Source organism: Patiria miniata, unplaced genomic scaffold (assembly GCF_015706575.1).
Source record: "Patiria miniata isolate m_02_andy unplaced genomic scaffold, ASM1570657v1 HiC_scaffold_9, whole genome shotgun sequence".
Taxonomy (NCBI): Eukaryota; Metazoa; Echinodermata; class Asteroidea; order Valvatida; family Asterinidae; genus Patiria; species Patiria miniata.
Window position 1 is genome coordinate 17,211,097 of NW_024037076.1, and position 17,297 is coordinate 17,228,393.

At 39.7% G+C, this 17,297-nt stretch overlaps 1 protein-coding gene across 1 annotated transcript in view; it reads right to left on the reverse strand.

The window, feature by feature from the left end:
- The window catches only part of LOC119720764, a 30,274-nt gene extending 16,506 nt beyond the window's left edge, over nucleotides 1-13,768 (reverse strand). Inside the window, exons 1-7 of the mRNA XM_038190598.1 lie at nucleotides 13,677-13,768; nucleotides 12,837-12,990; nucleotides 11,634-11,730; nucleotides 9,041-9,184; nucleotides 7,973-8,137; nucleotides 6,517-6,645; nucleotides 5,178-5,349 (exon numbers count right to left, since the gene is read on the reverse strand). Of these exons, the coding sequence (XP_038046526.1) occupies nucleotides 5,178-5,349; nucleotides 6,517-6,645; nucleotides 7,973-8,137; nucleotides 9,041-9,184; nucleotides 11,634-11,730; nucleotides 12,837-12,980 (851 nt within the window). The 5' untranslated portion in view covers nucleotides 12,981-12,990; nucleotides 13,677-13,768. The remainder of the gene's footprint in view (nucleotides 1-5,177; nucleotides 5,350-6,516; nucleotides 6,646-7,972; nucleotides 8,138-9,040; nucleotides 9,185-11,633; nucleotides 11,731-12,836; nucleotides 12,991-13,676) is intronic.
- Nucleotides 13,769-17,297: the final 3,529 nt, after the last annotated feature.

Here is a 17,297-nt window from a genome sequence, read left to right on the forward strand (position 1 = left end):
ACAAAGACTTCTTCCCTGAGCAATTGTACATTTTTGCATGCATGAACAGCTCGGTATTTTTCTTTTTCGGTGGGAACTTTCCTCAATAGGCCATACCAGTGCTGGTACGTGCCAAATAACAGCGTTGAGCTGTACAAGCGATTGTGTGTCCTTGAACACAAATATTGTAGTCCGGGCATAGACTGCAGTTGTACTTGAACTTTCAGGCATTTAGTTAGATGCAATAGTGTTTGGGAAAGTGACATAGGGACAGTCCCAACTATTCTAAATATCCTCAACAATGTTTACCTTGTCACTTTCTTATGCTGAAAAAAATTGGAACATGAATACATTTTGGAAAAAAAAAGGAGTGCTTTGAACAAGAAAAGAGAGAAAACAAAAGTAAAAGTAAATTTAAGTCTATCATGAGCAAATACACATGTTCTATGGCCCTTCCGGCTGGCGTTTATCTTCAGTTTCCTTGCATGAAACGACTGAGAATATCTATTTCCCTCTGGATAGGATGCCGGTCCATCGCAAGTTACTCCCCAGCAACTTGGAGCAACTTGGAGTGAAGTGGCTTGCCAAAGGACACAACATATGGCCAGCAGCTGGATTTGAACCGTGTTACAATCCTCATAAAAGATTGTTCAAATCTAAAATTGTCGGTCAAGTGGAAGCAAAGATCATACAAAGTGCAATTAAAGATGCCTTATTTTGGATGAGTTTTTAAAACGTCCTGCGCATGCCATTTATTTTTCACATCTACGGTAAGTTGCTAAGCTGTTATCTGACAAGTATGTGTTACTATCATTATTTTGTTTGGCTGCATGGTTGGGAAATTTGCCCACAATATCACCACACTTTCCAAGTGTGTTGTTTTTGTCAACAAGGATGTAAAAATTAAATGTTATCCAAACAGTGGAGCGAATGGAATTGGTTTCAATATCATAATTTTCAATTTCAAATGAATGTTATCAAAAAGACTTAGCCTGCAACATGTACCGGTATCGTAGAAAAAGAATTTATGAAACCTTCTTGTACATGTAATGTTGGAGTTATGTACCAAGATATCTAAAGCCTAAAACTCTGTTATTTTGTTCCATCACTGATAGTGATTCTGATACGTGTGAAGTTGAAAAGGGTATTAAATTTTCAACAAAGGGTCATTTGTTTGTTTTTCACATCATAAGCATGTAACCGGCTTATGCATTATTGTTATATCCTTATCCGGCCAAGTCTTTTTTCTATAGACAATTTCCTGAACCCACATCCGGCACAACGCTGCAAAATAAACAACAGACTCTTCTACCAGTTCATGTACTATTTGAGAAATTTGGGTTCCCAGCAATTTATGAGAACAAAATTCACTGAGTTTTCTTGATGTTTCCCTGAGCAATTCCCAAAATTCCATGAGAAATATTTTCGCTTTAACACAAAGACTCTTCTACATGTACCACTATTTGAGAAATTTGGGTTCCCAGCAATTTATGAAAACAAAATTCATTGACTTTTTCTTGATATTTCCCTGAGCAATTCCCAAAATTCCATGAGAAATATTTTCGCTTTAGGTTGTTGGAAAAACAAGAAGTAGTGTACGTAGCACAGCTACATGTAATTGTTATTGTCTGGTGTGTAACATTCACACTGCATAACCACGCAGTCGCGTTTTACTATACTCTCGAGGACAATGCTTTGTCTTTTCCTTTGTCTCCAATAGAGTAAGCACAACGCATGACCGAGGACCGATTTCAACAAAAGATGAACTCTCGAGGACAACAAAGAATCTGTTGTTCTCCCGTTGTCTGTCTGTCCTCGGGGTGTATATAGTTCACGTACATCCATGTACATGTTGTAGGCAGTCATGTCAATAGGACAACTTGGACAAAGCACATGATGGTTGACACGCGCCAAACTGGCCAATTCCTTCCCTTTTGGTTCACTGCCAAATTCGGTGAATTTTCCCTTATTATATCCCCCCCCCCCCCATTCCCCTCGGTTTTTCCAAAGTCCAGACTGACAAATTGGAAACTCATTTTCAAGGTGTTCCCTTGGCTGTAGCGGGAACCCTCTGCACAGACCCTGTGCAGGTTACAGGCCTGAATCTGTCAACACATGTATTAGTAAGATTTGAGGCTTTGCATGGTGGAGATACTAAATAATGAAAGGTTAGCGGAAACACCATGTGCGAATAATTTCTCAACTAAGAGAATGGTTCTGAAAAGAACCAGAGGTACATGTATAAACTCAGTTTACATGTACATGTATACCTCTGGTTCTTTTCAGAACACATGTATTATATCAACACACACTAGCTGCTAAGAAAATATTGTTTAAAAGCAACTTCCGGTATGTAAGACGTTCTGGCAACATAGACGGAATTGGGCACAGGAAGTCCTTGTATTTTGGGCAGGAAACCGCAATAAATTTAATGGGGGTGATTTTGTTTTTGAGTTTCAATTATTGATGTTTGGTACCGGTGATGACTGATGATGTCTCCATATGTACAGTACCGTACATACAGAATAAGGAAATAGTATACAAATTGAGGAATAAAAGTGTTTCTAAGGGGTCAAAAAGTCTAGTATTAAAAGGCCTTTTTTCTAATAGTTTTTACTTTTGGACATGTTGATAAATGCAAACTTTAAACAGCCATAACTTGTCAATGGAATGTCCGATTGAAGTGCAACAAACAATATGAAGGAGAACTTTATTCTCTTTTCTCAAACTCCTCATTTTGACCTCTGCTGAGTTCTGTCTCATTTTGCCCGAACGCCTCAAATATAAAGTTGTGCAAAGTTGGTTACCTTAAGTTTTTTTACTACAAACCAATTCAATTCGAGGGTTTCATTATCGATTTGTCGCAGCCCAAAGGCTGAATTGTAAAGATTTACAATAAAGTACAAATTATTTGAACTACTTCATACAAAAATATGAATCATCATAAATGAATCTAGCTATCAAATAAGAATAAATGAATAAGGTGTCATTTAGCAATATAAGGATAAAGAATACAATGTTTTTTATCTTCCAAGTAAACGATAAAGCAACATTTGTGCTGATGAAATTAGTGTTGTTAATGGGTTCAATTAAAGATACAAATTTTGATTTTATATAACAAACTATCAGCAAATCAGAAATTAATGTGGATGCAAATGTTTTCTGCACTGAGAAACTTTCTTTACGTAACAGCTAAGGGCTGTACTGTCCCAAATATATCCGAATATCCGAATGTGAATATTTGATCATCAATCGAAAATCCGATTAGCTTCTTGCCGGTTTGAATATTCAAAAACCAAAACAAATGTGCATGTTTATTGTAAGATTCCGGTGCATTATTGTCAGGTGCCACCTTTTTTTGTCGACGGTACATTTTTTGGATCAACTGCGATTCACCGTTCCTATCCTTTAAATTTAGCAGGTTTAAGCCCTTGACCATGTTGACATTTAGGCCCTATAAAATGCTTACTGCAAAACACTCTAGAGGACCATGTTGATCGCCGCACACAAAGTTTAACTGGCATGCTCTGCGTCAGCCTTGACTCCATGGGCACTTGCGTATTCCTTCACTAACCCCTGGCTGTGATTAACACGTAAACAACGTAGACCAGCTATTCAGAGCGTACTGCGCGCGCATTTCAAAGATTGCATGCCCTATACATGTAGGGCGTTCACGCGCTACGCACATCACATCACGTACAAACATTATATTTTTTTCAAAACTGCGCGATGCCTGTACGATATGGATTATGGTAGCCTCATTTTTTGCCAAAAAGAACCTGTATCTTCGGTTGTTAAAGGGACGAAAGCGGTACGTACATTTAATACAAATTCTTGCTAAATAACGCAATGTGTAAACCTTATGTTTGAAAGGATTGGTTCTTCAAAAAACCAACTTTGAACATTTCAAACATGGCGTCATGCATTAGATACATCGACTGCAGTCCTAATTTGAATGTGCCACTATTTGACACATTTCAATGAGACAATTCCAGGGGTTAAGATCGCGCAAGGCATGATGGGAAACAACATGGCGCAGCAAGATCATACCCATGGAAACGAGGTTGGCTCTGCATTTCGACCGGCACGGCTCGCAATTGCAGCTGGCAGTTACTTACATCCGAATATTCAATTTAACGCAGTTTCAAGTAATCAAGCATACGCACTTAATTATTCCAAAATAGACAGCCCTAAAACATGTCCATGAAATTTGGCTGAAGGAGTTGGGTATGGCTAAAATTGAATTACTTTTACTATTAGTCCAGTGGATATGTGACAAAATTGTGCACTGGACTATATAGGGAGGGTGAAGAAGAGTCTTTTTTTTCCTTTTTCTGTGACGTGGGAAAAACCAATTTATACAATATCATTTATTTCATGTGGGGATTTTGCTTTATACAAGCCAGGTATTTTTTCCATCATACCAGGATTTTGGACCAGGACTCATAAGCCCACTGTAGCATAATTACCTGTATCTGATTAATAAATTAAAGGCAACTTGCCAAAAAAACTACAGGCGGCCAGTCCACCCCTCTCCGGACAGGCATTTTTAACTTTGTTCCTTTCCTTTCGGATCTACTTTTGGAAAACCACAGGCAAATTCCATGCCACACATGAACATGTACAGCCCCACAATTTAGAATTTCAATGTTCAGCAAAAGGTGGTTTCATTACCGGACATACATGTACTGGGGTGCTGTGGTCCAATGGTTATGGTGTTCGACTCGTGTGCCGTGGTACATGGGTTCGAATCCTGATCGTGGGAACATGGTGCTTGCGCTCCTGAGCAAGGCGCTTTACCATTATTGCTTCGTCCTTCGGATGGGACGTGAAGCCATAGGTCCCGTGTGTTGTGTAATGCACATTAAAGAACCCAGTAACACTTATCGCTAAGAGAAGGGGTTTGCCCCGGTGTTTCTGACAGTGGCTGCTTAATGCACCGCAGCACCTTGTACTACCGGGTGCTACATAATGGTTCTCATATTTCTCATGTACTTCATTTACCTGTCTCTAATAATAGACATAATTTCCAGTGCCTTGAGTACCTAATTGTTGGTAGATACGTGCGCTATATAAGACTTCGGTATTATTATTATTATTGTTAACAAATTGACTCATATGTACGGTATAGTGTTGTTTTATTTAAAAGAGGAATTGTGACAGAAAAAGAATAATTTAAAAGTCTAAATCCGACTAACCTTGGGTGATAAGGCACATCTTCTGTGTGACTTGTTACTTCCAACTTGTGCCTATCCTGATCCCAAAACCACAGTGACGGCACCATCCCGTATGCAGCGCATGTCAGGGTTACAGACTCTCCGTAGCGCACAAATACGGTAGAAGGGCCTTCAAACACCAGCATTGGATCAACTGTGCAGAAGAACAGTGCAAAAGAGTCAAGTGCCAACTTCAAACTGCTGATTGTCGTGACTTAAAAGATATCTTGCAAATGATGAAAAAAAAATTACTTTAAGGACCGTCAATGTATCAATATAACTCGATTATTCGATTTATTTTGATATCGATATCGCTGATAACAATTTCTTAATCATATTGAAATATCGAAGTTTTCAATATTGAAGAACGATATCGAAAATATTGCCACAATAAATATCGCCACAATAAATCTACCATTTGTTGTTTTACTTTTTGTTTAACGTTTGCTGTATAATGAAATAAAACTCGCCGGCAACTCGATGTGCTTGTAACTCAAAATAAAAACATTGCGAAATGCCAAGCGGCGTCGCAAGTGGGTGAGTCTTCAGCACTGAATTAAAAACACCAAGGCTACAATGTAGCAGCATTCCTAACATTAAGTGGAAGATTATTCAAAAGGCTCAAAAGGTAAGGCTTGATCCCAAGGGTAGCCTTACCACAACCTGCAGGGTAGTTCAGAAAAATACCATCACCAGAACTGCAGATTACTCTGTATTTGGTCAGTACCCGTGCCGAAAAATGTTCGAGTTTTATCTCCTTGGTTTTTGCCTGGCCATCCCCTCGGTACAACACCCAAAAAGGATGAAGACCCCCTCTATCAAGGCTTGGCCTAGTGACAGGATGATTGATGACCTTGTGATAACAGCAGCTACAGCTACACTACACTAATAAGAATACAATATAATTACAATACTACATGTGACAATACAAATCCCATGGGAGTTGGCCTGGTTCTGATCTTTGCCTCAGATATATATATTGGGTCAAAGGTTCAACCAGGGTTATAAAGGGGCACTCACGATGCTTTTTAGCTATGTCTCAATAGGGAACTTGTGGACTATGAATTTTTTTGACGTAAACATGATGGAGTAATTAAAAATTCTTATGACAAATGTACTGACAATGTCAGCGTCGCACACCACAGAATTAATGGCTTATGGTAAAAGTATCAATAATGGTAACAGACTGCTTGAATGCCATAGGGACGAGTGTACCGGTAGCTGTCTGACTCATTCCCGGGCTTTAATTTCCAGCATTAAAATATGATTTTCTGCGCAACTGAATATCAATGACGACGACAGGTCTATAGTGAATACCCACCTTTGCTGCAGGATCTTCCCTGTAGTCCTTTTGGGCAGAGGCACTGACCAGTGAAAGGGTGGCACTCTATGCCAGGAGCGCATGAACACCGGTGGTCACAGTCCACACCGTACCTCGCATGAGGACAACCTTTCCCGGATTAAAAAGACAAATGCGAAAAGATTTTACAATCATATTTGGCGAGATGAGTGCATTGCAAATAAAACACTTTGTGAGGCCTTTACCGCTAAAAATTGGTCTAGCAGAAGGGTAATTTCCTTTTGAATACAAACACTTGAATTATTAGAAGAATTAATTATTTTACTGAGGTTCTGTTTCCCAACATCAGATTTTTGTTCCTCCTTGATGGTTCCTAGCCTGAGGTTCTGGTTCCTACACTGATTTTGTGGTTCCCACAGTGAGACTTTGGTGTCTACATTAAGGTTCTTGTTCCAGCACCAAAAGTTTTCGCTCCTTTATCAAGGTTTCTGCTTTCACGTTGAAGTTCTGGTCATAATATACCGGTATCCTGAGGTTCTAGTTTCTACACTGCAATTTTGGTTCCTTATTGTAGGTTGTAGTTTCTTTCGTTAAGGATCTGGTTCACCACGGGTTCTGATTGCTACGTGTACCTTGAGGTTCTGATTCCTACACTTTCATGTTCTTACACAGAGGTTGATATGTACATGTACATGTACTAGCCTCACTGAGGTTCTGGTTCCTTACACCGAATCACTGATTCCTACAATGAGGTTTAGTTTTGATTACAATGAGGGTTTTTTTTTTACAATGAGGTTCTAGCTCCTAAATCACTGGGGTTCTGGTTCCCACACAAATATTCTGGTTCCCACACTCAAGTTCGAGTACAAGCTTTCATCAATGTTTTAGGTTCTGGTATAGAAATTGACATTATGGTTCCTACGGTGACACTTTGGTTTCTAATTGAGGTTCCTGTTGAAACACCAAAGTGTTTGCTCGTCCATTGCCGTTTTGGTTCTAACACATGTAACAATGCAGTTCTAAATCCTGCATGTCCTACACTGAGGTTCTACACATAGTTTCAACATTGTGATTCAGGTTCCTACCTTAACGTTGACTGATGATGGTATTTAGTGTAGGAATGTTTCTAGATGTTTAAGGTTCCTACACCGAGATTGTAGTTACACTAGCCTCACTGAGGTTCTGGTTCCTATACCGAAGCAATGATTCCTTCCTACTTAAGTTTTGATTCCTACCTAAAATGAGTTTGTATTTTTTTACAATGGGTTCTAGTTCCAGTTCAGGGGTTTTGGTTCCCACACCAATATTCTGGTTCCTTATACTAAAATGTTGGTTCTAGCTTTTATTGAAAATTAGATTCTATTTTTTCTACGATGACGTTTTGCCTTCAACACTGAGTACCTAAATCAAGGATCTTTTTCCGACGCTACAATTCTGGTTTTGACACTGAGATTCTGGCGTCTACAGGCAAATGTACCTTTAAGTTCCATTGTTACTTCAGAGCTAACAAGAGGACCAGCAAGTAAACCAGTTTCTTCAGTAAACTTGATTTGGCAGTCCAACCGGAGCCGGCCCTCTGATGCAGCAATGTTATCCACTGTGAAGTTGGTTCTGATATCTGATAATATGCGCGACGGATCATCTGTCCAGGGAAAGATAAATTACAGTAAATCCTTGTATCATCAAACACTCATCACTCAACAAAAGTTTCATCATTTCTTATTAAAAGTGTGCAATGCTGAGATATACAAACAGCCTTATTAGGACTGGATAGCTTTGGACTTTGAGATGCACCTTCAGCGTGATAAGGCCAAAACTATACAAGTACATTTTGTATAACATGGTTTGAGGGTGGATAGTCGATATTAGCCCCCAAGATATTGATAGTTGACTACTGTGCTTTCCGAGGCGAAGCTTCCAATACCGATGGGAGCTAAAATCGACTACCCACCCGAAATAAACCATGTTTTATTTGTTTTAGTATATATTTCATACATTGTACATATTTAGTTGCCAAATCTCGTCCAGCTCACCAGAAGAATATTGCTCATACCCCAACAGAAGAAGAAGTTCAGTTCTTTTGCAAAACAGTAACTCGTAATTGATTCCCAACCACAGTACGGGCTTTTTTCTTTAGTACGGGCAGGCCAGGATTCGAACCTGGGCCACAGTGGTGAGAGACGAGTGCTTTACGCAAAGCCACCCATTTTGTAACCGACAAAATATGGACTAACTAAATTTGGTAATTTGGGGCCAGTATTTGGTAAACAAAAGTCAGTTTTTTCCAATGATGGTCGGCCAACCATCATTAGAAAATTGATACAAAAATTCCAATTTTCTTGGAAAAATTACAACACCAGGTGCCATGATTTCACAGGATGCGTTGGACTATGTATTTTTCAAATACAGTCTATTTCATAATAATTTGGTAGTTTTTTATGTTTGCAAATACTTGAAGCACAAATTTCACACTAATGAAGAAAAAACAAATTAGAGAGGGAGAAACAAATGAAACAATAAAAGAGTGGCATGGACGTGTACATACCCCTGGTATGTCGCCAGGACACCAAGAGGGGACTAGTAAACGGTCGGTGTCTTGAGATGTTGCCATTCATGAAGGTGCACTCAACAAACGAGCCTAGTAACATGTAGACGTCGATTGTGTAGGATACAAAGATTCTCACAGCACCTGCAAAAAGTATACATGTATTCACTTATTAGAGTTACATATTACAAGAGTACTAAGGGAATAAGATGCACTTGGCTGGTTTTAAACAAACATTTCAAACCGGCTGGGAGCCTGCATGGACGTGGATAATGGCCCGAGCAGATCATAAGGCAAGGGTCATTATCCGACCAGGCTCCTATCCAGTTTGAAACGTGCATGTACGGTACCAGCCAAGCACATACCAGTAGGCCTAATTATTCCCACTTTCAAAAAGTCAAAACACGCCAGAAATTCACGTTAGTCAAATGATTTAGTTCAAGTTAGGCCCGGCCCAGACACCACGCTACTGCCATGCCAAACTCAATTAATTTGGCGCTTTTAAACTTCAGCTCGGCGATAGCACGGTGTTTAAAACCATTTGGCTCGGCAAATTGAGTTCGGCATGGCAAACGACCTTTTGGGGCAACAGGGCTGCTGCGCTATCGCCAGCAGGGACACACGCAGGCACACGGCACTGTTCTAAAGGCTGTGCCATTGGCGTGCCGAACTGAATGCAATTCGAAGTTGGGGCAAACATTTTAGGAATGTGCATGCTCACAATAGCCTCTTTTGCTTCCGCATCACCGGGAGCGAAATTGGCACATTAATTAATATTTCTATTCCGCTGTTGCATTCAGCTTCGACTATTAAGTTTGGATTTAGAGCAACTGCAGTGCTGTGTACAAGCTATTACTGCACTTATTTCAAATAAGTTTGGGCTCGGCAGTTGCACAGCGTCTAGATCAGGCTTCATATTTTGTGAAACAACCTTTTTTTGCCACTTGCCATGTCTATGGTATGTGCCTTGCATGCTTAATGCTAAAAATCTCCTTTTTTTGGAGACTGGCGCGCATGCGGCGTGCACTGCACCATTTGGCGTAGAACGCAGCAGTGTAGGAATGAAGTGTTTAAAACCACCCAGTGTTCCTCCAGTAGTTTAAACTGACCCACGAGAAGGGCTCTGGGCCAATAGGAATGGGTAAACTGTCTCAGGTATGAATATTCTGAATGATATTTATTCACTAATGGATTCCACAACTGATTTGCCTTAACCCTTGCAACTGTGGCCTAAATGCATGTAGGCCCATATACGGGTATGTCTTTTCAATGAATATATAATTTAGTGTAAAATTGGTTTACATGATATATATGTATGTCCAGAAATGGGACTCTCAATACTGTGTTCCGAAACTTAAAGATACCCGGTACATGAACTAATTTGAATGCAATTACCGTACAAAAAAACCCAGGCTGGCACCTCAAACAGCCAGTCCAACACCCCTTTAGTACTACATGTACATCAATCAACTGTGTCAAAAGAAGCATCTGGTACACGTATACCTACATGGACACCAGCCCATGGGCTCCGTGCGCCAACAAAGAGGGCGCCCTTTTACCTAGCAACGACGTCCCATGGGTGGGACACATACAACACTGTACATTTCACTGGTTGACTAGCGGACACCATTTCTTGTGTGTGATGCACGCGCGTACACCAGGGAATTTGTACTACATGTATATGTACACGCAGTGGCCACGCTTCGCGGAAAAATATTGCAGTCAGGCAAGATCGTCGTTCGGTCACCCCCAAATGTACTTTCTTTGCCGGTGAGCGGATAGCATTTGGCTTCAAATTGAAATCAATTAGCTTCACTCTCAGGCGCAAAATGTTGAAGAAAAGTCTCCTTTAAAGGGAATATACATCATTTGCTTTTACTGTAATTTTCAGAAATGGATGGAATTGGGGGGTTGGAAATATATATAGCAAATATAGTTACACTGACTTTTTTGAGGTTGTGGGTTCGAAAATGCCATAAAAACCAAGAAAAACAATCATTTTCCTGTAGTCTGGTTCCCTGACTCCATATAAGAAGAAACAGAGCAGTTTACATACATTGGGGAATTGTAAGGTCAGGGAACCAGTCTAGCTGGCTCGTACCCGTTCATAGGTTTGTAATCGATTGCAAACAAGTGCGATGGTCAACTGGGGCCAGTATTTGGAAAAAAGCCAGTTTTTTTTCAACGCTGATCGGCCGATCAGCGTTGGAAATTGATACAAAAATACCACTTTTCTTGAAAATGACAGTATACCAGGTGCCATGATTTTACAGGATGTTTTACACTGTCATTCACTAACAGTCCAGCAAGGTATTTCAAAATGATTTGCTAGTTTTATTTTTTGATGTTTGCAAATGTTGTATTTTCCCTTTAAAACCTCAGTAAGCTTGGCTGGTGAAATACTGATGAGGACCTTGTCTTTAATACATCATGAAAGATTTTGGGGAATTTTGTCAGCTCTGCATGTTTTTCTGCACTCAAGGTCCCCGGTAGTCTGGGACTTGGGTAAGAAAGTGATTAGATCCATGCTTTTAACTCTGTAATTTACACTTGCTTTACAATGTTACCTACAATGTACTTCTACTGAACTCACATGTGCCATTGATCTTGAACTCCACATTCTGTAGCGTTACTTGGACATCACCTGCGTTAGGAAGGTGCACCTCAACATCAAATAATTTGTGGTCCTCCTATTCAAGGAAAAAATAACCTCTATCACAAATTGAGACTTAACCAGAAAGTATAAGGTCACGCGGCGAGCTTCCGGAACCCTCGCGCGGCTCAGCTGCATTGGGTAGCCAATTCTACTGATATGATTGGCAGAATGATCTCTAACTGTAACCGGCCCAAGTAACACTCATGTTTGTCTCTTCAAGTAAAATGAGGAAAAAGCACTTGGACAGAGATGGGTAATTTCGTTTACGACCTTTCACTTCCGGCATTGTCGTTCCTAAATTACGTGTAGGTCTCCTTGTTCGCGCATGTTTGTTTTAATATCTTGTACAAGTTTGCAGGACAACGAGTACATACATGATTTACCTTATTCAGATGATGGGTTCTAGATAAATCTGCCTTGACCAGATCATGGGTGCAGTCCTCTCAACAGTAAAATTTTTTCCTCCAAACACTAATGATTCCTTTAAGACAATTCACGCAATTTGAAAACCCTGAACATGTATGCTAAAAGACTTGGATTTTTTAGAAGTTTGAGATGCAACTTCAGGTTGGCGTAGCGGTAATTTCCTCACCTTCCACCGCTGTGACCCCGGTTCGAATCCCACCTGGGCCAACATGTGGTTTGGGTTTTCAGTCCCTACCTGATTCTGTGTGTTTTCCCCAGAATATTCTTCTGGGGTTTTCCTCCCACCTCTAAAACTGTAAATTCTTCTCATTGTTTCCTCTCTACAGGTTTTGCCAGGCTTGCGAGCTACAGTGATAAGGGTGCTTTTGAGGAATCCTTGGTTTTAGTACCAGAAATAAATAATCATAATATGGCTTATTCAATGACAGGACTGCTTGAAGACTAATCAAGAAAACTGACATTGTAATTTCAAAACAGCCCACTTGTTTTGGGGTTTGTTTTTGGTCTTTGTCTTGTTTACACTTTTAAATTAATTTTCCAATCATGCCAATGCTCCTAAACTGTTCTCCAAAACCATTCGATCACAATTAAAATGTCGTACATGTACACCAATTGGTCATAATCTAAATCAAAACAAAATATTTCACTCAGGAACAGAATGTAAAGATCCTGAATTTAACATGTTCTGAGACAAAAAAGGAACTGGGGACTTACAGTGCTTGAATTTGTTGGAGGTGGGGGCTTGTAACACATCATGTTTTCATCGTCGACGTTTCCATGGCAGGCTTGGCTCATAAACAGGGCGACCACAATCACAGCTAAAGCAAATCCACGTGCAGGTGTGAAGTACTGCTGCATGATGATCCAGCTGCAACAAATGAAAATTAAAAAGATGCGGCTACAAAACAATGTTAACTACAACCAACAAAACGAAAGCAACAACATTGCCAACAAGCACACAAGAGACACCGTCTAGTAAGTTTTAGTAGACTTTACTAGTAAGCCTAGTTAGCTGGTCTAACTTCCAGATCGGCATATGGGGGTCAGCATCGGATGATCGGAAGTACTTGAACAGACCATGGAGATATAATTTTATAAAAGGGATAGCTCCATGAACAGACAGTGCTGATAACCAGATAACGCCTCGGGCTGAAATCTATTAATCTGGAAAACCATAACAAACCTCCAAAAAAAGGGGTTTGCAGCAAGCACTTTCGTCTTGTTTACCGGTATTTTGCTTATGTTAATAATATTTTACTAATCATGATATCATTCAAGTGAAAATGTTTCCGGTCCGTAAAATGTTAAATGGCTTAATGGACACAGAAACAGACGCACAATGCACCGATGATCACGGCGAATGTGGCAGGCACGGACGGCCGCGGGTGCGCGGCAGACTAGACGCGATCACGAGGGTTCGCTCACGGCCGCTCACTCACGGCACATCGACCACGCCAAAACGGCCATACATATACCATGGAGGTATACTGACAACTAGCACATGTACTCGCACAAAAATACTTCCAAAAATACTACCAATGAATGCATACTTACCACGATTAATAGATCCTGACATTAGAGTCTTACTGCAAAATAGCCGTGCGTTTCCATTCGTGTCTGACGGTGAACTGAACTAACTTCGCACACGTACACATGCACTGTACTAGTACAGTACAGTGCAACCAGGAAGTTATAATCTGGAAAACTTTTATCTGGTAACCGGCAGTCATCTGCGTATTCTTAACCTGTGCCAATATCTGTAGGCACCAGCGAAAGAGTCAAACTTTTACTATGAAGCGCCTAGTAGGCCTATTCTATCATGTTTGGAGAAAACGTTTTTCTTCTTTTAAGAAAAAAACGCACACGGTTTCGCTTGTTTCCCAACTCAGACCACTCCACTTAATCTCCAGGCAGTTTCATGATCACGAATTCCCTGAGAAACGCTTCCTATTCCTGATGAAAACAGGAGAAACGGGCTCTCGAGTTGAGATGAATGATTCATTTGTGTATTTCTTTAGTGGCCGCATGGCAGCTGTGCGCAGCCAGCGCTGTGGCTAAAATGTAACAAAACTGAACCAAGCTAATTAGCTGAACCATAGGATGTTCCACTGCGCAAACCACACAAAGTAGCCACTGTGATATAAAAAAGACCTCAGTAATAAACACTATGTTACGGCAGATAGGTGATTGGATTGTGCCTTTGATGATACAAGCATGGAATTTTGCACACAGTCAGAGTATGTCATGAGAATTACATTTGGCTATATAGGCCATCCTAGATTTGTCCTTTGAAAAAATATAGGTAGAATAACCAGCAAAGGCAGCCATATTGAATTTGTTTTTTAAATTGCTTGTTATATTCTACCTTTACTTTTTCAAAGGACAAATCTGCGATGGCCCTATAACCAAATACATACTGACTGTGCCGAATTCCATGCTGTAATTGTATCATCCAAGGTACAATTCCCCCAAATAGTTTCCCAATCTGCCCCACTATAATGAAGTGTATATAATGGTAAATGCTGTAGTAGAGGAAGTCCATGTGAGAAGTCCTAGGATGAAATAATATAGTACATAAGACCATGGGAGAGGAAACCATTAACATCGGAAATGACAATAATCCAAACTCAAAACCACATACACCTATACCATGGACTATAGGAACATATTAAAGGGAAGATACAACATTTGCAAACATCAAAAAACAAAATGATCAAATTATCACGAAATTCTTTACTGGACTGTTGGGGAATGACAGTCTAAAGCATCCCGTAAAAGCATGGCTCCCGGTGTGCTGACATTTTTAAGTAAAGCAGTATTTGCGTATCTATTTCCAATGCTGGTCAGAGAAAACTGGCCTTTTTTCAAAAACTGCTGCTAAATTTTCATATTTAGTTATTTCGCATTTTCTTTGCAATTGATTACACACCTGTGAAGGGGTACAAGCCAGCTAGACCGTTCTCTGACCTAATAATCCCCAACGTCTATAAATTGCCGTTTCATCTTAAGTGGGGAATGGGAACCAGACTTCAAGAAGCATGGTTTTATTGGTCTTTCCAGCATCTATGAACCCAAAACGTGAAACAAGGCAGTGTTACAATATTTGTTATAACATGCTATTCCTCCAAATCCATTTATTTCTGAAAGTTACAGCAAAACAAAATGTTGTACATTTCCTTTAACTATAAGTGATTCAAAACTCAGGCATCCAGCTTGTCTCTTAAAATTTAAAGGGGCCATGAAGTCAATTGTTCTTAGGAACATATTTTTGCAACTTTCTGCTCCTCTTAAATAAAAGAAAAATATTTGACATCCCTTTTGGGTTAATTTTGACAAGTGGACTTCTTCAAGCATTCCAGTTTTCCTTGCAAATGAGACACTGTTCAGTTTAGGGTTTTTTTGTTCAAAGTGTGAACCCAAAAATTTGCTTATCGAAAATATTTTTGAGTACAGTTTGGCTAATTACTGCCATGTACTGACACAACAAATCGCCAAAGAAAAGAAAATTTACGACAGTGAAATATCCGAAATTCTGGCAACTTTAGCTGTAACATTCCAGTTTCTGCCTGAAATGACATCACACTTTTGCTCATGAATATGGAAATTTGCATTAGCATAAAAACCAAAAACGCACACAAATATCTTGAAAATGGCGAAACGAAATTGAAAATAGGGCAAGTAAATGGAAAACAAAGTTGCATTTCCAAGGATTGCATTACAAAAACTACACTGCATAGAAGACTGTCATTAAAGGGTTCCAAAAAATAATTGAAATTTACAATGAAATAAAAAAGAAGAAAAAAAGAAGTTGTTTGCCCCCCCCCCCCTTACTGCTTTGCAATTGACTAACTCAAAGATCACACAGACATTTCTGGTATTTTTTGTGTGTACAATGTATATCACATTTATTGTACATTATCACAAACGTCTGGGCAAAGTACATACAAATCATGTCAGAGGGTGAAATTAAACCAAAAAATGCTTGGACAAAATCAACCAGCTCAATCCATTTTGGTCTATTACAATCCGAGTATAAAATTCCTTCATTCACGCATGCACTTGCAGAACAAAGTTTGACTATAAAGCACACATCTTTTTGTCGGACCTATAATAGATAAATGATCAGATAAGTGTCCAATCGTAATTTCACCCTCTGTCATGGCAGTATTTTGACAACTGAACTGCAGTGCTTTCTTTTAATAATAAAAGCCATATTTTTGTTGGAATACGTGTAGGTGCTAAAAAATAATTATGAGGAAAATATGAATGTGACACTCTAGCCCATTCAAACAAGTTGTGAGTTTCCTCCGAGTTTTTTTAGCTAGCTTAATTTTGTTCTATCTTACTGAAAAGCTTTTACATGTTTTTCCAGTTTCAGAGGGTAGTGTGGCCTAGTGGTTAGGGTTTGTGACTCATGATCAGAGGGTCAGGGGTTCGAATCCAGCTGCTGGTCAAATGTTGTGTCCTTGGGCCAGCCACTTCACCCCCACTTGCCTCTCTCCACCCAGGAGTATAAATGGGTACTGGCATGAGCTGGGGAGTAACCTGCGATGGACTGGCATCCCATCCAGGGGGAGTAGAAATTATTCTTAGTCGTTTCATGCTACTGAAACCGGAGATAAACGCCGGCCTGATGGGCCACATTGGCTCGTGACAGACTTTACTCTCTACTTGAGTTTCAGAAAACTTGTCATCAAATCACCTTTAATACGAATTTCATTGAAAGGGTGGGACACAAAAAGATGCACACTGAATGAAAACAAAAGCAAAACAATTACCTGTCACATAACACATCTAGTAAACATCATAAATCCATGATTTTTTAACTCTTTTAATTAAAGGTAATAATTATTCATATATCGTTCGTACTTGTAAGAGCATTAAATACCAACAAAATGGGGCTTACCCATATTTTTCAAAGGACAAAGTTCTCAAAAAGTCCTCTTCTAACAACTCTTGGGCTTTTCTTGACCATGGGTCTCCAAAATTTGAAAATTCTCCATAAATAATAATTGGTTATAAACGTACTCAGGTGTTAGATTGGGGAAAGTGAAAAGTCCACGAAAAAAATCGGCTTAAGGTTTGAGCATCACCAAGAGCCCCTGATCAATGTACATGTAGGTTATATGGTATATGATTGTATTTAGCAGGGTACCTGAAGAAAACCTGATGGGG